Source organism: Rhineura floridana, chromosome 9 (genome assembly GCF_030035675.1).
Source record: "Rhineura floridana isolate rRhiFlo1 chromosome 9, rRhiFlo1.hap2, whole genome shotgun sequence".
Taxonomy (NCBI): Eukaryota; Metazoa; Chordata; class Lepidosauria; order Squamata; family Rhineuridae; genus Rhineura; species Rhineura floridana.
This window is the reverse complement of record NC_084488.1, coordinates 84,229,430-84,251,281: the sequence shown is the minus strand read 5'-3', so window position 1 is coordinate 84,251,281 and position 21,852 is coordinate 84,229,430. Positions and strand designations below refer to the sequence as shown.

Below are 21,852 nucleotides of genomic sequence, written 5' to 3'. Positions count from 1 at the left end.
GCAATGTTAGTTTGTATATTATTATCTCTTTGCCAGATTTTCTGTAGTGACTCTTCTTCAGATGGAAGGTGCTGTTTCTTCCAATAACTGACAATCAATATTTGTGCAACAATATGCTGTCAATGCTTGTATAGTTCTTTCTTGGTATAACATGTTTCATCTAGTACTTTATTAGTTTTGAAAAAAGATCTGATATAAAACAGTTGTCCAGAGCTTGTCATTGATGAGTCTGTCTAAGGATCTCCGAACTGATTCTGCTCATTAAGAGCTGATGGTCTCCCTGAGATAACTGAAAAGCTACATCATCCAGGCAAGAGGGAAGTCAATACTCGATTTACCCACTTGAGGACCTGGCTCAGAAAAACTTTCCTTCCAGCACTATAGCCATCCTTTCTAATAGTGCTTGGGTTATCTATGATCAGGACAGAATCCCAAGATAACAAACCAAATTGCTTTGACATAATGAAGTCAATTTGTGTTCCTGTTCATGGTTGACAATAGCCTTCCCCAACCTGGTGCCCTCCAGGTGCTTTGGACTACAAGTCAGCCAGTGCTGTTCCAAAGCATAACTCTGTAAGCTGCCAACAAATATCTCCTACAAATGTTCCAAGGTATCTGGTTGTTTTAGAATCTGAAAGAATATGGCTCTTTCAGCAATGTACAAAAGGCAATGGGTACTAACGGGAGGCAGTTTGGAGGGAACAAGATGCTCAGGGAAACTGTCGGCTACCTTTTTGTAGGTTTTCATGAAGCTGGTCAAGCCTTTGGCAGACACTTACCCGTTGCTGAACAGGCCACGGCTTTGTTATTGCTGACAAATCACATACAGTCATCAGCATTGCCCTGAAGAAACCATAAAGCCAAGATTTTATGTGTGATAAACAGCATTCCATCTTGGCAGCAAAATAAAAATGGGCATGGTACCCAAAATCAGGTAAGTTAAACCCCAAACAAATCCAACTAACTTAAAAATGGCAAAGGAGTTATAACATTAATTGTTGCAAGTCTTTACAATTAATTAGTAACAAATAGGACTTGGATTTTCTTTTTAAAAAAGCAGTTAAGAAGTGCTCCTGTTTGGTGTTCTAGCCAGCCTTTCCTGCCTTTTTCAGATACCCCAGTCCATTTCCCCTCCCTCACAACAAGTACTTAGCATTCTGTGGCCACCAAGCATGCTCAATCCTCACTGGGCTGTTCTGGTTGGGGAAGGGGTTATCCCTTTAGTTTTTTCCCTGTAAATATTTTTCTGCTTCTGCAAACTTGGGGTTACCCTAAGCATGCTGATACATCACTCTCGTTTTGGATATGCAGCTATCATCACTGAATACCTCAGGTCGCTATGAGTATTTATGATTGTATGCTGTCATTTTTGCTTCCCTTTCTGATTAGGATTGCCAGAACAAAAGCCAGTCTTTTTTGATGACTTTATTAATAAAATGGGATGCTCCAGTCACTTTTCAGTACAAAAATTACTGCCAGTGCTAATCATGACGGGCTGTTTTAAACTGCTGTCTCATTAAGAATGAGTTTCAATGTTTTGAAACTACATCTATGCAATTCATACCACCTCTGCACGCAACATGGCCATAAATGATGTCTCTGTCCTTCCGTTAACCTGAGCGTTAACGGACAGTGAAGCAAGTTGAAAAGTTTGAAGAATTCATGGCATGCTGATGAGGTTTGCTGAGCAAGATGCAAAGCCATCATATTAATTAGGCCAGCACCAGTTGAAGGGCCTAGGACCACATCTGATCTCATGCAGAAGGTCATATGAGTTGTCCCCTCCTTTTACATGCGATGCCATCAAAGCAGGATTGCATGACACTGGTGATGCCTCCATTATTTGTTGCTTTAGCACTAACTCTCTGCATGCAGAGCAATTATAACTTTAGCCTAACCTTTCTTATGCAGAATAAATAATCTTCCTCAAACATAGGAGTGATGACTTTAACAGTTCAGTGCTTCAGGACAATGAATCTACTCCAAAGGAACAATGTGGTATGCTGTTCCAGCCTTCTATGGCCTGTTTGGAAATAGCAGGAAGGCTTACATAACCATTAGAAGACTGTTCTTCACCAACATTCATCAGGCAAGTTCTTTTCTACAGCCCAACCCAAGCACTCAATTAAACCAAAGTCCTGTGACTGCTTGTCTAGGCTAACTACAAATTAAAATTGAACTGTAAAGAAGCCAGATATTTGTATGTAGAAAGTCGGCCTTTTTTTACTTACAGAAATAACTCCTTTTGATAAGGATCTTCCAGGTTAAACTGTTTCTTTCTCAGAAGGTCAAAAAACTCCCCTCTTCTCCTTTAAACACAAGAATATAATATTTATATTTATAAAGGGCTTCAAAAGATAGTTACTGTACACTTTCATATTTAAAAGGATAATCAGAGAGAGAGAGGGAGAGAGAGAGAGAGAGAGGGAGAGGTTCCAAAGGTGGACTGTGACCCTTCTAAGAACAGCTGTTTGTAATACTGTAGGTGCAACTTACTTAATGTACAGTGCAAGATCCGTGGCAAGAATAGCTTCCTTGATCATTTTCACAGTAGCCTTGTATTCTTCAATGGAAAGGCCACTAAGAATCTGGTTCCCCTTCACACACAAAAAGAAACAACAGCAATGCTTGTAATTACACATAGAACATTTCACTAATTCATCAGTCTCTTGTTAAATTGGACACAGTGCCAGATTTTCTTGCCAGCTAGTGTGTGGGAAAGCACCCCGCCCGGGTTTTAATTAATGAATTACTTTTCTAACATCCATACCCCACCTTTCTTCCATCATGGAACCAAGTGGCATATATGTGGTTCCTTGGCGGCCTCCCATCTAGGCAACTGACTAGCCCCAGACCTGCTTAGCTTCAGCAAGCTTCAGTGTAGGGACAAACCCTGCCCTGGGAAACTGACATGGAAGAAAATCCCTAAATATAAGCAACCCATTAGACCCTAAGAAGGAAACATGGTTACTTCATTTAGTGTCTTCATGGAAAAATGTGCTTTTTTTTTGCTTTGAAAAATGGCTTCTAATCTTTATAAGAAAGCACACACATCTGCACCTATAGTGACAAGAAGAACAGGCAGTCTAATTCCTTGGCAGTCTGCAGAGGATTGCTAGATGCCAGTTGACATTCAGAGGTCTATTTGTGCTACTGAATCTCAACACTCAATATCTGTATTTTACGGCAACATCTTATAGCTGTGAGGGAGAGAAAATCTATGATTTTGCTGACCTGAGCAGATTTGTGCTTGGTGCTGGCCCTCTGCATCATGCCCACCAAACTGTCATGCTGTTGTAACATTGTTGGCACTTTGCTGCAGAAGTATAACTTTGTAACTCACGGTACTGCGAAACCACAAGAACTTTTGCTCCCGATCATATCCACTTTATGGTTCAATTCTGTACAACTCCGTTCCGGCTGAGATCAGACACCCCTTCACTACTGAACTCCTCGTGCTTGGTGAAGACCTTTTTACTTCAGCAGGCATTTTAAATAAGTTTTCTGATTTTATTATCAATTTTAACTGATTTTATCTTTATTATATCTTTCCTGACCCGAGTGTACACCACTTAGAGACTACAGGTATTAAGCACTATATAAATTATTAAAATAAATAAATAAATTGCAATGCAGACCATAGAATGAGGCATTGGGCTATGTTTTTTGTTTTAGATTTAATGAGAATACACCCAGCAAAATATACACAAAATTGCAGAAAGAACAGGACCCGTATCACAAGTTGCAAAGATGTTTACTTATTTGTCTGAATAATGCACAGGCTCAGTTCTAATTTAAAGAGGCATTTGGTTTTGCACTACTTTTTGAAGACCATCAGAGGAAGTCATACCCAATGGGCATTCATTATCTTTTGGAATTATTCTGTGCACCTTCCAACAGGATTTGATACTATAATACTAATAGTACTGCGGGCTCCACTGAAAGGTTAACTAGAGGCCTTATTAAGGATAAAGAACCCTATTTCTCTGGGGCCAAGGCAGTAGGGACTGAAACTGATGTAAGCAAAGACATTGGCATCAAGTTTATCAGGTAGCATTCAGAAAAGCTTGGTAGCTCTTAAAACAGCTGCATTTGCCTTCTTGTCCCAAAAAGGACTTAAAAAACACTTAAGAATGCACAATGTTGGGAATCCATCCAAAACTAAAAATAAAAGTGAATCAGGCAAGGTTTCCCTCCAGTGAACACATGACAAAGTCATTTACCGGGGTGTTCAGGATCATCAGGCACTGATCAAAATGGTGATGTTCCATGATCGAATGGCAATACAGCTGAGCAAGGGGGTGTTCACTTCTGAAAAGTGAGGAGAGAACACATCATATGTAAGGATGAAAGTTCTTTCAGTTTCTCATTTTTCTAATCTTAAATTCAATTCACAATTCTGCAGCAATTCGCAATTTAAACAAAAAAATCCTTGTGAAAATTATTCAGTACTTTAGAGCAAATTTCCCCTAATAAACAAACCTTTGTATGCAGTTTTAACTCATGTACGTATTTTTGCAAGCAATTTCTCCTCATACAATGTATTTGTGTAATTTTCAGTAATATATACATTTTGGTCCCAGGCTATGGTCTGAAGACACATGAGGCCAGCATCCTGCTGAAGCGTAGGGTCAGGTCTGGTCAGTGCCTGGATAGGAGACCGCCTGGGAACCATATGTAAGACGCCTTGGGTTTCAATCATGAAAAGAAAGGTGGGGTATAAATATAATAATAAATAAATAAATAAATAATTTTATACACTTTTTCCTCTAATATATGCATTTTTGTAAACGGTTGCAAAGCCCCCTTTCTAGGAACAGTGGCAGAATTGTTCACACTACATTTGCATAGACAACATACTAGATAGCCAATTTATACTGTAGAATTCATTGCCGCAAAATGTGGTGGTAGTGGCCACTGACTGTTGTTGTATAAAATATTCAGACAACCCACAGAGGACAGATCTACCAATGGTGGATTAGCCATGATATCTAAAAAAAGAACTTCCATATTCAGATGCTGTTCACCCGATGCTGGGGCCAACACATGGCTATCTCCATCATGATCTTCTTTTGAGCTTCTTAGGGGCACCTCTCTAATCAAAATGCAGCAACTTCTGTCAGTGTAGCTAAATTCTGTGCTGCAGCGTATAAAATCTGCCAAGAATTGTTTTTAACCATCCTACAATCCTCCCTTTTGGAGTTTACGATAAGAACATAATTTCTCTAATATTTCTGTGCTAATACCTTTATCTTATTTTATTCTATCTCATGTTATCTTACTCTAAGTTTACTTTATTTTATTGTACATATTGGATAACATGCTCTATGCTGTTTTTGAATGCTTTCTATGCGGTCATTGACCGTAAATAAGAAAGATTGGTGGGACACCTGGCTGACTCCTGTTATTAACAGAGTGCTTGAATAGATCGACTTTTGATCTGATGCAGTAAACACAATTCTTATCTTTTCATGCTTCCTATATATACTTTCTGAGGGACGGGGTTAGAGAAAGCTTTGTTGTTCTGATCCAGCAGGGGCTCCAAGAGGCAAAAGGGGGGGGGAGGCAGTTTTCATTGATTCTCCCTTCCCACTAGCTGTATGCAGGCATTCAAGCTTAGAAATAGCTACCTTAGAATCTCCCTTCAGACCTTTCCTTCCCTGTAGGAAGGCCTGACGTGAAATTGGCATGCACAGAGGCATGGGGGGGGGGCTGCATTTGTGCCTCGCTCCCATTCCTGTTTCTAACTCACAAATATTCAAGAGAACATCTGCATAGGGCTTCTGAAGCCCTTAAAAATCTGCTCCAGAGGGTCAGCAGGAACAGTGCACTGGGAGCTATAAGGTGCAGGGGCCATTGGCAAAAATAATCTTCCCCCTCTTCTGTTGCCACAAGCCTCCACTGGATCAGATAGATCTTGAAAATCAAGTCCACCTCATGTAGCTTTTGTTCAACATTTTAACAGCTTTCTGATTAAAAACAAAACAACTTGCTCCCAAGAAAACAATCTCGAGCTAAGTTTTTCAAGTCTCCCTGCTCCCACAACACACAAAGAACATTGATCCTTATTTTAATCTATTTTTCCCTAGCCTGAGGGATTAAAAAACAGTCCCCAGAACCATTTTTAGTCTGAAAAGAAAATGTTATAAACACGGAATACTCTCTGTTTTGTGGTGAGCGTGAATGTTGGGCTTTACTGTCAGCGACATTTTCCCAGGATGTTTTTGGAAGGGCAATGATGCATCTCCAGATGTCCCCCCCCCCAGGAAATACTTTGTTCTTAAACAAATAAAATAAAAAATAGCCAACTGGTTTCAGCCATTGCAAATCTGCAGGTTGCTGGATAGCTGTGAAAGAAGAGTAGGGACGGGAAGAAGGGAACAGAGTGAAGAGCTGAACTTTGTTGACATTCTATGAATTATCTTGAATGGAAATATCATTCCTCCCTACCACCATACAATCTCTTTTTACCAGAAGTTCCAAATGCAACTCATATACTTAAACAAGGGGCAAACCACTGTGATGCCCTGCAGATGCTTGTTCAACTACAACTTCCATCAGGCTTCCAACCAGGCCTAGTTCAGTTACATAAATAGTTACATAAGTTCTGTAACTTATGCTAAATAGTAGACAGCAAGGTGAATAACATGGTAGAAACTGAAGTGTAGTGGAATGGTAACAGCACTACTTCTGAAGAATATTGCTGCCATCTTACACCCCTACTAGGTGCTGATAATCAGCAGGGGTCTGGGTTGTATTTTTTTTCCTGAAGGAATCCTGTTGGGTCACTAATCTAGCATTCCTGACAAATACCTACTCAGCTGTTCCTTGAAACCTTTAAAGAGAAGGTTCCACAAACCTGTGACCCTCCAGATGTTGCTGAATGACAGCTCCCAATGTTCAAGACTGTTGGCTATGCTGGTTGGGATTTGGAGTCCAACAGTATTTGGAAGGCACCACTTTGGCTACCCTGATATAATGGATCTTGAAGGATGTCAGTAGGTATTCAATCTGTACACCATCACCTACTCTGGTCAATGGAGGGAAGTGTAAGGTAAAGCTTTTAAAGCAAAGGGCACCAGTGATACTTCCTGGCCCCTCTAAAGGATGTTCCAAGCTTGCTCACTGGCTGAAACTAGGACATTCTGCTCTGGCTGTTCCTTGCTGGCTACAGTTCCCATCACCTTGTTCCTCCTTTGCCTTGCCACACCTCACTATGTCCTAAGCTCAACAGGAGGTGTGTTTGACCCACACATAATCTGAGCTGTAAAGCAGAAACATCTTTGAGCAGTCATTCTATCAGGCTATAGAAGAAGGAGAGACGGGGCGGCAAGGCCTCTCCATCAGCTCTACTCAAAAGACTAGCAACTTCTGTTCCTGTTTTCCTTGTTCTTTTCATTCCAGCTGGGAGGTCTCTGGAACGAAGAACTAGTGTCCAAGTTTTTCCCCCACCTCTCGCCTTTCCTTTTGTGTCATGTCTTTAAGATATGGAACAAGCAGGAACTGTGTTGTCACTGATATTTGTAAGCTGTTCTGGGAGACATTTTTGGCTAAAGAATGGAATAAAAATACTTCAAATAAATAAATAACCCTCCAAAACCAATCTGCTCCCTTTTAAGTCCCTCTTTACTCACCTCTGTATGTAAGAATTGTTCACACCTCTGTGGTCCAGGTCATGGCTCAATGCTGCGATCAGCAAAGAAAGTACCTCAATGTCCGTAAGCTTGTTCTGAATGCAACATGATATGCAGAAAAATATATTATAGGTTCACTAAATATCTAGATTTGTCTATCTGTATATCTATATCTCTTCAGCTATATATTTTGCTTTCCCCCACCTCATGGAGGATCTCCAACAAACAGCCAAAATTAAAATAACAATAATCATTAAAAAAATAAAATACAAGTATACATCATTTTCTTTACAAAAGAATGTAAGAAGAGTCCTGATGGATCAGACCAAAGACTCATCTAGCCCAGCATCCTAATTGTCACAATGACCAGCCAGATGCTATGGGAAGCCTACAAGCAGGACATAAATATGGACAGTTTGAATGCATATATGGCTCAAGGGTTGACATGCTCATTTAGATAGAAAGGAACTGGCATTACAATGATTTTATTGTTTCATTTTATGTATGGCTTGTTTTTAATATATACTACTTAGAAATATAAATGATTAAGTGGTATATAAGTATATTAAATTTAAAAAGTATGGTTGTTAGTAAAAATAATATGCTACAGCCTGAACTGTGAATTATGCCACAGAACTGTAGATTCTAGTAGAGAGTCTGGATTGATACTGTAGCTAGAAAAGCTATCAGAATACAATGTTGTGTCTTATAAAGTGTTGCATCAGGATTTTCTTTTCTTATTGGTAACCAGTCCAACAAGATGTAGAGGGTTGTATTTGACTAAGTCATACTCAAAGTAGATCTGTTGAAATCAATGGGCTTACAATAGTCATGTCCATTTGCTTCAACGGGTCTACCGCTCAGGACCAGGTTACTTGAGAGACCACCTTATTCCTTATATACCCAGCAGGTCACTGTGGTCTGCAGGACAGCATCTCCTAAAGGTTCCAAATAGATCAGAAGCCTGCTCTGCAGTAACTCAGAGCGGGGCTTTCAATGTGGCTGCCCCTGTTCTGGGGAACAGCATTTCTGTTGAGATACAACAGACCTCCACTATCTGCACTTTCCGGAAACAACTGAAGACATTTTTGTTCTGACAAGCTTTCCCAGCTAGATGAATACATCCCTGTAATGGATATCTCCCCTTATTGTTCTTCAGTTCATTTTCTGTTATTTTCTGTGCTGTTTCTAGCTGTTTTTTAAAAGCCATTTCATTATATTGAGACATATATGTGGGAGGCAATTAATAAATATTAACAAAATAATACTTTGAGTATGACTTAGTTGGCTAAAAGACCACAGAACATAAACAACAAAGCCTAGCTTATTTCAAACACAGGGAAGCCTGTTCATCTTTTTACTTTCTGATTCTCTGCTAGGGCTACGACTCACATTCAAAAAAAACCTTCCAGAAATAAGAGTTAAAAACATGCAGGAAGCCTCTGAAAAGGACTTCAGAGCTTGGCGGATAGAGAGTGTTGGCTTTGCTTTTTGTCCTTCTGCACTCTACCTCTTCCATAGGCCTCTGATGTCCTGTAGGGCTGAGCTGAATGTTCCAGACATAGAACACTTGCCAATGACTTGCTTGCTTAATCGCTAGCTGTGCAGACCGCCATATGTCTATTGGATCCTCTCAAAGCTGTTAGAAATAAGGCAATTGACAGAAGAGCAGCCAATTCAAACTAGTTTGCCCATAGGCAGTAGCACCTCCACATGATTCAGCCTGCAGGGCTTGACTGTGTTTGTTCATAGAATTACATCAAGGACATAGCTTATGAACTGGTGTATTCCTGGCTACAGCAACAACTCTCCAGACAATTATTGCTTCAAGGCATCATATTTACAGATATCACTGGATCCAGGGTTACTGTAAGTGGCATACTGTTTTTTTCATGAGATTGCATTCTCTGGGATATGGCACATGGAGAGATATTTGAATTTTGTGAACTAGCCCTTAATAAGACTTCAGTGTGGTGTGTGCCAGTATCTGGTTTAATAAAAATAAACCTTAATACCAATAAGCAAATCCCAGCATACCTGAATTTTTCCTGACTTCAAAGCAGCAAACATGCATTGGGCTGTGTTAAAAGCATGCCTCCAATTGTGATAGGCAACATTTTTCCTATAATTTTTCCTCACACTTAAAATCCATCTGCAAAGGACCTTTACCAAAAGAAATGATAATCGTTCAGTTAAATATACAAAATCCTATACTGTTTTCACCGACACAAGCACAAAATTTCATTTATCAGCACTCCAGCTCATTTCCCATCTGGCTTCCTTACAGGCTTTATACAACTGAATTGGAAACAGACATATTTTAACTCAAATATATCAATATTAAGAGAAGAAAAAAAGGTTATACCATTTTTAGGAACACATTTTTTCGTTTGAACTCTGACATGCTGTTTAAAGGGAGTTCCTTTTTAAATAGCCTTTGTTATCCAAAGGTGAAAACAGTGATGACGGCAGGCAAGATTGGGCTGACTATGTGGTGAGTGCATAATTCCTTACATGACTCTAATTACCATGAGGGACATTCTTAAGCAGCACTTGTGTAGCAAGTAGCAACCTGTTTTTAACCCTTATGGAAGAGGTTTTACATGACTGGAAACTTGAAGATTAATAATGGAGACTCTTGTACTGCATCCTGCATTGAGTCTATCCAGACACAACATTTGGTTACTTCTATTTTGAAATTTGTTTTAAACATTTTATTGCTTTTAGATGTTTTTAACAATTTTTAAATGTTGTAAATACATTTTTATTTTTAATTGTATTTATAATCACAGATGTGTTTGCTGCCTTGGGCTCCTTTGCAAGGAGATATTAATTAATTAATTAAATAAATATGCACCTTGCTGAAGAATGAATAGATTTAAAAGTCCTAGAGTTTTAGAACAGGTTTTGAAACCATGTTTCACAAACACAGCTTGTGCTGCTCAGTCTCCATATTTATCTGGGTAATCTTTTGAAAGGTAACATATTTTGCCTTTTTTCACTGTGACATCACCCATCAACAGAAAGGAATCTGCAGCACACATGGAGGAGAAGCTGTAAACACCTCTAGTGAACTGAATATGTAAGTAAGAGAAAATATTGCTACTCAGCAGATGTCTCCAAGTGTGGGGGCGTTTTATTATTGAGAAGATCAATCTACTAAAAATTGGACTAATGTTGCCTTGATGATGGATGCTTTAAAACTTATTATTCAATTTATACCCAACCTTGTGTGTGTGTGTATGTTTGTATGTGCGTATTTCATTGAGGAATACATAAATGGTCATGCCCCATATACCACAAGATTCTCACCTCGTGTTTCATTTGGAAATTTTGCACAAGGTTAAGATCAGTGAACATCCGAATTGTGCACAGGGAGGTTTCCATATCTGACAGCTCAAAGTCACTGAAGTAAAAGTCGGTGAGCTTGAGGGAATGTGCAGATGGTACAACAGCAGCCTTGTACAAAACACAAAAAGAGAACAGTAAAGTAACATGGAATGAAAACATCTCATTTCAACACACACACACAAATAAGGCACATGATCAGGTTGTTATTCTCCAAATGTTATATAATAAGAGCTATTGTCTACTGCACAAGGTGATGAAGACATCTCCAAATATTAATATGAGCAAAATTGACTTTTTCACCATAATCCAATAACCAGTACTTGCATTTTGTACAATAAGCCAGCACAATCTAGTAAGAGAGAAGCAACATGCTCAGGAGGAAAGAACATGGTATGCATTTAAAAGATCCCAGGTTCCCCCTATCTTCTCTAATTAAAGCAGGGGTGAGAAATCTGTGGCATTCCAGATGCTGTTGGACTGTAACTCCCATCAGCCTTAGCCAGGATGGCCAATGGTCAGGAATGATGGAAGATGGAGTCCAACAACATCTGGAGGGTTACAAGTTCCCCATTCCTGAGTTAATGGGTCTTGCTGCAAGGCTGGGAATGATCTCCAACTAACACATTAGCAAGCCCCCTGCCTGTCAGAACAGGCAATGCTGGGGTATATATAAACTAGTGGTTTAAAATCATGTATGGCTTACTACATATGTGATTAATACTGTATGTATATTGATTGGTTTATTTTAAAAATTATTTTAAAAATAAACCAATCTCTCCCTCCTTGCCTCACTCTTTTGAGCTTTCTTTCATATCATACTGTGACTAACCTTTGAGTTCTACAAAAATGCTTTATGGTTTTAAAGCACAATCACCAGCCTTCTGCTATAGAAAATAATCGAGAGAGTCCTGGGGGAACCTGTCTGTTGTGTGGACCATTATACAGTATGTGTGTTTCGCAGAGATCATATGCAATGGGCCTTCATATGTACTGCATTTTCAAGCCTGCCAGGTATGTCCTGGAGCAAGGGTGGTACTACAGGGCTATACATTAAGACAGACATTACTGCAGGTGCTTTGTTTACCACCTTCCTAGTTAGACTTCAACACACCTCCCCTGCCATGACTAGCCTTAGTGAACACCATGAGCAGGAAGCCTTTAGTCTTCCAAGATCCACTTTGGTTTTTTACTACCACCCTGAGGTCCTCCAGTTGGATACAGGTGCAAAACAATGGTTATGGGATGGGAAACATACTCTGAGAATTAAGGAACAGGGTGCCTATGAACATCTTTTCAGCTGAGAAATTGGTTTTGAGATGAACACTGAGCTCACACAAAATCCACTCCTTGTCTCCACCCAAACAGTCTTCATTTTAGTAGCATAATGTAGATGTGGTGTGTGGGAGGAGCCTTTCTGTCGTTGCTGAACAACTGGGAATCAGAATCCTTGTTGAAGAGGAACAATTAGGATTGGTAGCAAGCGAGGTGAACATTTTAATGTCCTTTATAGCTCCTTAATGTTTATGTATTTATATATAAATAGTCATAATTTGTATAGACTTCTGGGCTGAAAATGGGTGGAGCAGAGTAACTTTTACTGCAGCACAGTTTGATCCTAGTACAGCAAAATATGAAGTTTCTTCATTCAGGGCAACACTCAACACATGTATAATTCTAACTGTATGCTTAAAATGCAGGAAAGTATATATTTGAGAAGTGGACACATGATCCTGTTTATATGCACAGAAATCCTGGTAAAAAAAGCAAATACACTGCTGTTCTTTTTATAAACTGGATGACTAATGTTTGTTACTAAATTTGAACTTAAACTGTACACCTGAAACACGCTAGTTGAAAATCGACGGTCTGAGTCAAAGTTCTGATGTGCTTAAAAGGTAAATATTTGTTACCAAATATAACTAAGTGCTAGCATAGGAAAAAAACTGGTGCTAGAATTCCTTGTTTTCAGTCAAGTAAGTGAATTTTGTGATCTTGATAGCTACGTGACTCCCAAACATCTCGCCCATCCATCAGTGGGTTGAAACAGTAGGTGCTTTTGTCAAAATGTTGTAAACATGAATACAGTTTGGTTTGGGAACATAAAATTTAGACTGTCAAAAAACCAAATCTGGTTAAAGTTCCATGTGTGAAATCTTGCATTACTAATGGTTAGAAGAATTTTTTTTTTCAAATAAAGACAGGACGAAGTTTGATTCTTATCTTAAACTTACGGGGGGGGGATCCTGTAAACAGTAACTGCCAAAGAAAACAGCCATTCACAAGAAGTTAATTTAGGCATGCCAACTGTATGTTGTCTTTCTTCCAAACAAGGGGCACACATTCAAAGCAGGGACTCTTCTGGAATGCCTATAAGCAAAATCACCTTGAGCAGCTTCCTGCCTTGATTCTGCTTAATTCTCCCAAACCCACCACCAGCTACACAGTCCACCTTCCATGGCATAATATTCCCTCTCAGTATCAAGCAACAAGTAACAAAGAATCTTAAATAGACCCAATACATGTGCCCACACTGAGTGGAGTGGGCCACATACATTTCCCCCCCTTTTTGCTTGACACTGAGTGGTGCGCCAAGTGGTAGTAGCAAGCAAAGGAACTGCCTGTTTAATACCTCCCTAAAGTAGCACTGTGCTGGAGAGGGCATGGCAAGATAAACCTGATGCCTTCTATATGGTATGACATAAATTCATTGACTACTTCAGAAGACAATTTTATGAAGAGACCATCTATACAAGCTTGGCAGATTAGACAACAAAAATGAACAAGAAATCAACAGAATGTAGGTTTTTCTATAGATTTATTTTTATTTTCAGTCTAATACTATCCCTCATAGTTTTTATGAGTTGTTATTTTTACTATGTTCTCTCGTCTAAAAGTGACGTGCACACCAAAAGTTTGGTAGTTGTTTACTTTTGTTAAGGTTATATGTTTACCTGTTTCTTATTATTCATCCACAATGATGTTCTGATTGTTAGGTAAAGCCATTATTCTTAATGAACGGATGATAATAATTGTAAAATAATAAAAATTGTTTACAAAAAAAGGGCAGCCCTCTTACTGCAACGATGCCAACAGGCCTATGCAGCTGTTTAAAGCTTTTGATTAGCCGGCCATTTTAATAATTATATTGTTAGGGTGCTATGTTTTTATTATATACATATATAGCTGTACACCAAGCTGATATTTTTGACATGGTAATAAATACATACTTTTATAAACAAACAAACACACAAGCAACATGGTGCTGCTCTCTGTGCCACAGTCAGACCCAGTGTCATCATCTGCCGTGGTGGGACTAAAAACACAACTTATAATAGCCTTGCAACATCGCCACCATATTAAACCTGTTGTGTAATTTAGCCTTCCCTCCGGTATGACATGTATTGATACTGTGATTCTAATCACACTTTTGTTCCATTGCAATCGAGGATACTGGAAGCTATGCTTTGGATCCAAACCATGGTGTTGCTGAATCCAAAGTACTGTAAGCACAAAGGAAAACAGCCACCAGTACTCTTCTCCAAACACTTAAAATAAGTGAAACACAGTGTTATAATCAGCACGTTCTACAGCAATTCTCAAGGTAGCACAAGCACAAATCTTTGCATTCCGCGTCACTTTTCTCAGTCTAGTGAGAAGTGCAAGGCAGCCCATGAGCGGAAGACTCCTTCTGTGAATGAAAAGACACCTCTGGATTCACCCCAACTTTGCTTTCTTGAAAGGGAATGTAAAAGCAACTTGTGAACAACCTCCTCCCTGTAGCGGTTTTTGTGGTGGCGCAGAAAAGCCCTTCTGACACCAGACTTGCTGCAGCTTACGAGGACAGGACTGAGGTAGGGTGTTGCTGAGGTCAGGGCTGCCATCCTGCCCTGTCCAGATAAGCTGCAACGATGGCAGTGTAAGGAAAGCTGCTCCCTGTCTCTGCCCCACCACATGGACTCCTACTGCCTCCGCCTCTCCATGTTGCCATTTTGCTGCAGATTCACAATCCTGTAATTTAAGGCTATGAAATGGCTCAATGATTAGAAACCCTGGCTTCAAAGACCTATTTTTGGTAAATAAGGTATGTGCACAAGAGGCTAAGGTGATGTTTCTCTTACAAGGATCACAAATAGATAGCATCCATGCTGTGTCAATGTGTGTGGAACCTAAGATATTAAAAAAAAAAAAAACCAAACACGGCAATTTCTACACCAAAAATGCCCATTAAAACAGTAAAGCTGTTTTAATGATTGTACACAAACTGAAGACATCAGGTTATGTAACTTTTTTTTTAAACAGCCGCCTCTCTCCCACATGCAGTTGCTATGAAGTGACAAATGTAGAGTTTGAGTCCAAATCAACATCAAAGTAATATAATTACTTCTTATGGAATTTGAAGCAAATCCTTTGCCCAGCCAAGGGCTCCATTGCAAACAAAGTAGCAGAATGGGAAATAAACATGTTTCTGGCGCCTGCTATTGATTTAGAGTGGAAATATCACATTTCACCTACAAAAGTGAACAACATTTTGATAGACCAGCAATAGGAAATTCAAAGTATTCTGATAGGAAACTCAAAAGGTACTAATATTTTATACTTCATGAAAATTCTTGTTCAATGTTTTTTAAGTCCAGTTTTTAACCCCTAAACTGGTGTTGATATGAGGGGGAGCATGGCCTTAGCAGCAGTCTTGCTATGTTTGAGGCTCAGACACATAGGGTGAGGGGAAAAATCAATTCAGTTCACAATTAAAGGCAAACCTACCTAATTTGCACTTTCCAAAACAGTATGAGAACCGAAACACAACCATCCTTCACAAATCTGAAATTCTCCAAATTTCACAATGCAGTTCTCCAGCCAAGTAACGCGAAAAAAAGAGCATAGATGGGGGTAAAAATATGCATAAAAATGTATACATGAGTGAAAATAGCTTACAAAAAGGCATTATATTAGGGGAAATTGCTTTGCCAACATGTGTACATTAGGCAAAACTGCATACAAAAATGTGTATATATTAAGAGAAATCCACACTGAAATGCTCATGAATTTTCATGAGGCCTTTTTTAAAATAAAGAAATAAATTACAAACTGATGTGGAAATGTGGAGAACTGAATATGGAAAAATGAGAAACCAAGAAAACCTGAAATAGACAGATTTGCCCATCCCTAGAAGAGCACAGCTATCCCGTATGAGGCAAAAGGGAAGGGAAGATGAGCTGCGTTTTGCCAGGTCCCAAGCAGAACTGGAACTCAGTCCCAGTTTTCCCTTCTGCCCTCTTCCCATCACTGCAGGATGACTGGGCACAGAGCTGTGATCCTGCTGAGTTGGATCATATATGCGAGATGGAGATATTCACATAAAGCTAGACTTGCTTTCTGCCTTCAAAGAGAGACCAGTGAAGCCAGGAAACTTACAAATAAACCAACAGCAACTATTTTACAAAGGCTATGCTTTTATAGGTGATCTGCATCTCTTGTGCTCCAGGTCAAGAAGGCACAAAATGACACATTTTGTCTTTATGCCCCCTGAACCTAATAGCCCGCATAATGAAGAATTCCACAGTAACACCAAACTTTATTACTCACGGAACATCATAACATAGAAGAAAAAAATGACATTACCGCTGTTGCCTGAAGTTCCCTTGTTTCTTCTTCAGCAGCTGAAGCATGATAAGAAAGGACCTATAGAAAAGGTAATAAAGTGCATATAAAAATGTATGTATGCATACATACATTAATAAAAAGCAAGTTGGAATCTATACTCATAAGATTCTCAAAGCACTCTTTCCATTGGCATCCAGAAAGTTCTGTTAGATCTCCCAGCAATAGTTAAACCAGCAATGTTAAAGCACTTTATATCATGATGATTCAGCAGGAAGCCAAAGTAATAGGCTACTGTGAAGGCAGTCCTGAGGGCCATTCTGGGCACTGCATTGCTGTAGTGGATTATTGTAGTGCAGATGTTGGCTGGATCCCTGTAAACCAGTGGTTGCCAACCTTTTTGGACCAGAGAACACATTTCAAATTTTAAGAATGTGCTGGGGGCACCAGTTACAAAATGGCTGCCATAAGGGCCTGGCACAACATGGGTGGTGTGGCATAGCACAAAATTAGAACCTAGTCATTTTATTTATTTATTTATTACATTTATATACCGCCCCATAGCCGAAGCTCTCTGGGCAGTTTACAGCAATTAAAAACAATAAAAACAAATATACAAATTTTAAAACACAAAAAACAATTTAAAAACACAACTTAATTTTTTTAGAAAAAACAATTCCCATAATTGTATTTTCATACTAGAAAAGGGCTGACCTGTTTTTTTGTTGTTGTTGAATTTTCTGCCTGCCATGCAGCTGTTAAAGGTGCAATAAAGTGGTTTACCCCCTGCGCTAACCTTAAACCAAAGCCTAGGCTGCCATCATGTACCCACATGGCTGGAAGTAAGCCACAGGAAACACAAGTGATTTACTTCTGAGTAGACATGTACACCATTGTACTGTACAGTGATTTCTTATGAGTCCCTGGTCTTTAGCTCCTGAACAGCAGGAGACATGCATAAGCCTCTTTGCAAAGTTTTCACATTTGCGTTTGGGGGGAAGGGGATTCTTTATCATTCACCCAGAATTACTGTGTAGTAGAATTTGAAGAAAATAATTTCTAGGCACTGTGTGATCTCAGGCACACCCAGCACAGGAAAGATGCAGCCTGGTAACTAGGGGAAAAAAGAGATTCCAAGGACAAGGAAAAAAGACATAAGCAGGAAAAGTGCACTAAAAGGAAAGGCAAAACAGCAGCTCTTTAGGTCCCCAGGGTTTCCTATTGCCTGGCGTCCAAACAATGCACCTGTCAATCACAGCTCTGACTTCATTCATTGGTTAATAACAATGACAGGCAGGAGCAGCCAGGCTGGTATATTTCACATAAATTGCTGAGAGGGGTACCTGGATATGTTGCTCCATAACATTCTTTCCAGGAGGGCTACAGACTTACTTGTTTTTTTAAATGAAAGCTCAGATTCTGTGCTACCTGTGGGGGGCACCACTGAAGGCCTTTGCAGGCACTATGGCACCTGCAGGTGACAGGTTGGTGACACCTTCTATAAACCATAATATGCAATCTGAGAACCAGCTTTGGGAATGCACAGTCCTTCCACTCCCCAGCACAAATTCTCCCTCCCTTCCATTGTTTATCTCATCTACAGTTTAGCATTACATCTGTGCCAATACTAACTAGGTTCTTTTTAAACAGGATGTGAAATCAGGTTAGAGTAGGTTGGAACATAAAATTCTTAACATTTAAGGCCAGTTCAGGTGCAACACACAAATCATGATTAAGGCCAACAACAGAATTACAATTCATGCCCATTCTTGAGGACAGCTCTCATTTCACAAATCATGTAAAAAGACAGCATTACATCTCCCTGTGCTGGACCTTAGTTAGATAATGAAACATCTATGCCACTGCTTTGGATGCTCCATTATTACCAGGAATTTGGAGATGTGATTGTTGTATATTCAGTCTCCACTAATAGCATTACAGAATCACAGTATCGTAGGGTTGGAAGGGGCCTATAAGGCCATCGAGTCCAACCCTCTGCTCAATGCAGAAATCCAACCTAAAGCATAAACGACAGGTGGCTGTCCAGCTGCCTCTTGAATGCTCCACTGTTGGAGAGCTCACAGCAATAATGCAGCAACCAAATGAGTCCTAAACTGCTAACGCAAAAACAACCATACTCTCTACATTTCTGGGCAGAGCTATCCCACCTTGTGAACAGGAGCAGCAGGAGCAAATGAATGGTACAGCCACTGTGGTATTCTACTGGTTACACTGGCCGGGGTGGGAGGTATGCGTGGAGGGTGGATTTCCTTCCGTTTTGCTACGCCACCTCCAGACTGCCGCAGCAGAAAGATCTGAACTGGGACTCTTCCCCAGCAACAGTCTGGCTTAGGATCCAGTGGATCCATTGCCAGCGCATACTGGCTACTGCCCAAGTAATTGCCCAAATGTCTGTGCTTCTGGCAGAAGTAGTGGGGGCTTCCATGGTGGCAGAGTCCCCCTGCCAGTAGATTTGAGCAGAGTACACCTTTGCCCAACCCAAAGTCCTCCAGGGGTACAGATTGAGACATTAGGATTGCTCCCTGAGTCACTTTACTGTGGACAGCTTTTCTGTTTGGTTTCTTGGCACAGTGGTACAGGATGGAGCCTCGTATGAGCAGTTTACCTGTCCTGCCCAGCATGGAGTTCTCCTGAGGGCAGCGGGGCTGGAACCCCCCCCCCGCATCATTGCCTTAAATGAGCAAAGAACTCTTTTTCTTTTATGAAGGGGGAAAAAAAGATTGGAAAAGCTTCCCTGCCCCTGTATGAAAGACAAATAGCTTACAACATGGCTATAATTATAAACTCGACAAGGTTGTCATAATAAATCCGCCTTTTTTTCCAGGGGTTTGTAACACAGGCATAAAAGAAATTCTGTTTTGGGAAAATCTTGGCAGAAGTTTTGTCAGCCTAGGAGAAAATATTTTTCATTTAATGAACAAATTTAAAGTTATTATTCAGGGGTGTGAGCAAAGCAGAGAAGAACCTTAGTGTTTGGTTTGAACTCATATTTAACTCACATGCAATTAGAATTATAGCCTCAGTCTATATAGCACTTTGAGGATTTTTTTCACTCTCTTAAAAGGTTATCATACCTGAGTTGGTAATGTGGAATGCACATAGCTGCGTAAACTGATTTTTACAAAACACTTTAATAATGAGAGGACTGCTACACATTAATGCACGCAGCACACCTAAACACAGATTTCCATGAGTGCTTTCCCTTCAGAAACAAACTAATGGCAGAATCTGCATTTTAGAAATATTGCTGACACTCTGTTTACTCTGTGGATGCAAGCGGATCCAAAGTCTACAACATCTGACTTCCTAGGTTACTTTGGAGGAAGATAACTGTAAACCTGGATCTCCTGCTGGACTCTCCTTTCACACCACAGTCATCAAAACTAACAGTATCCAATTCAAAGACTAGGACTAGATGGTGTTGATTCCTTGATATGGTTTGATGAAGTCAGAGGAAGCCTACAGTAATCTTGCTGCTGCCCCAGCTATTGATTTATCTGAAGGACTGAGCCAAAACCATCACAGAAAACCTCAGACAAGCAGAAGTGGATGTCCCAGTGCCCAGAACCATGTCCTTTTTCTATGCAATAGGATAAACCACCTACATCAGTTGCTCTTGCCAACATGCTTAGGCTGCATTTGTGTCCACTGCTAAATCCCAGGAGAGCAGTTAATATGCAATAACCCTCCATGTGGAAATGCAGACTCAAGGAATAAATAAAAAGGAGAGAGACCCTGAGCGGAGCACTGAGCCAAGTTTGACTTGCCTTAAATCCAGCAAGGGAGTTCGCGTAAAGAAGCAGCTGTGAGTTATATAAAGGCTGCCTTCATTTAGCCTCACCTCTAATGTCACCATCTGCTTTGCCATGGCTCTTTCCACAGCTTCATACATCTGTGTATTCTGGATACCCAAGCCGCAGAAGATGACAAAAGCTTCCAGAAACTGTTCATCATTTCTGTTGAAAGCCTTTATTTGGCCTGAATTTTCTTCCATCTTATTTGCAAGTTGACAGATTCCTGGATCATTAACAGAATAAAATGATAGCTCACCTTTTTGCACTTAAAAATGAACCATACATACATTTATAGAAAGGAAAAGGAACACACTTTCTTTCTTTATAGAATCATAGGATCAGAGGGGGTCAATCTAAACTTTCTACTCCAATGTATCAAATATGGAAAGTATGGCTGCATTCATATCATCAAAGGCCATGTGCAAGCTCCATGCATACACACACAAGTTCCAAGCTCCTGCTTCTCTTCTCCTTTCACATGAATGGGGAAACAAATGAGGAAGTCATGGTTAACCACAGCCTTCCATTACATGTAAACTGGGAACTATGGCTTCTAAACATGCCAGTATTCGGAAGCCAACCTTAAAATAGTTTAAAGTTGGCTTCCAAATCCCAGCTTATTTGGAAGCCATTAATCAAAGTTCCCAACTTGCATGGAAAGAGACACTATGGTTAACTGTGATCTCCTAGTGGGTTTCCCTGTTCACAAGAAGGGAGGAGTTAAGCAGCACAAAAGGACTGCATGTGGGTGCATGAAACTCAAGAATATCCTTGTTTTACTAAGCCACATTTGATCATGTGAACCGGGCCTGTGTGTTCTACCATTCAGCCACAGCTCTTTTTAGATTCTGAAGTCATGCTGGGTTCCACTGATGGTGTGTGTACATATATGTATAATGCCATGCATTCTTTTATAAGTTTGAAGAAAAAATGGATAGGAACATGGGAAGCTGCCTTGATGGAAATTACCATGGATGCATCTAGCTCAGCACTGTCTATACTGACTGGCAGTGATTCTGCAGGGTTGCAGCCAGGAATCTCTCCTAGCTCCACATGGAGATGCAAGGAATTGAACCTGGGGCCTTCTACAATGCAAGGCCCTTCCCCTTACATTGAGAAAATTCAGAGAAAGGGGAGGGCAGGTGGTGGTGGTGCTGCTAGAAATTTGGTAGGCTACTGGCCTCCCCCAGGCACCTGGTTGGCCACTGTGAGAACAGGATGCTGGACTAGATGGGCCACTGGCCTGATCCAGCAGGCTCTTCTTATGTTCTTATGTTCTTACTTGGAGAAGTGTGGCAGAGTCAACATGGCCCACAAAGGGCTGAAGGAATGGCTTCTGGTCTCATGAGGAACTGACACTGATTTTTTTTTTTTAAAGCTAGTTCTTTCCCCTCTCTGGAACTACACATATCCTTTTGTGTTTTTCCAAAGTCTCCATCTCAATTTTCCTC

The 21,852-nt window shown here is 40.1% G+C and overlaps 1 protein-coding gene across 4 annotated transcripts in view; it reads right to left on the bottom strand.

Annotated features, from left to right (window-relative positions):
• Positions 1-21,852, bottom strand: part of PDE5A (phosphodiesterase 5A) — a 108,921-nt gene that overhangs the window by 13,990 nt on the left and 73,079 nt on the right. For all 4 annotated transcript variants that reach the window (XM_061585225.1, XM_061585226.1, XM_061585227.1 and 1 more), the window contains 9 exons: positions 20,449-20,624; positions 16,608-16,667; positions 10,947-11,093; positions 9,672-9,797; positions 7,635-7,729; positions 4,224-4,311; positions 2,497-2,597; positions 2,232-2,309; positions 780-843 (listed from right to left, as the gene is read on the bottom strand). In XM_061585225.1, coding sequence (XP_061441209.1) covers positions 780-843; positions 2,232-2,309; positions 2,497-2,597; positions 4,224-4,311; positions 7,635-7,729; positions 9,672-9,797; positions 10,947-11,093; positions 16,608-16,667; positions 20,449-20,624 — 935 coding nt within the window. The remainder of the gene's footprint in view (positions 1-779; positions 844-2,231; positions 2,310-2,496; positions 2,598-4,223; positions 4,312-7,634; positions 7,730-9,671; positions 9,798-10,946; positions 11,094-16,607; positions 16,668-20,448; positions 20,625-21,852) is intronic.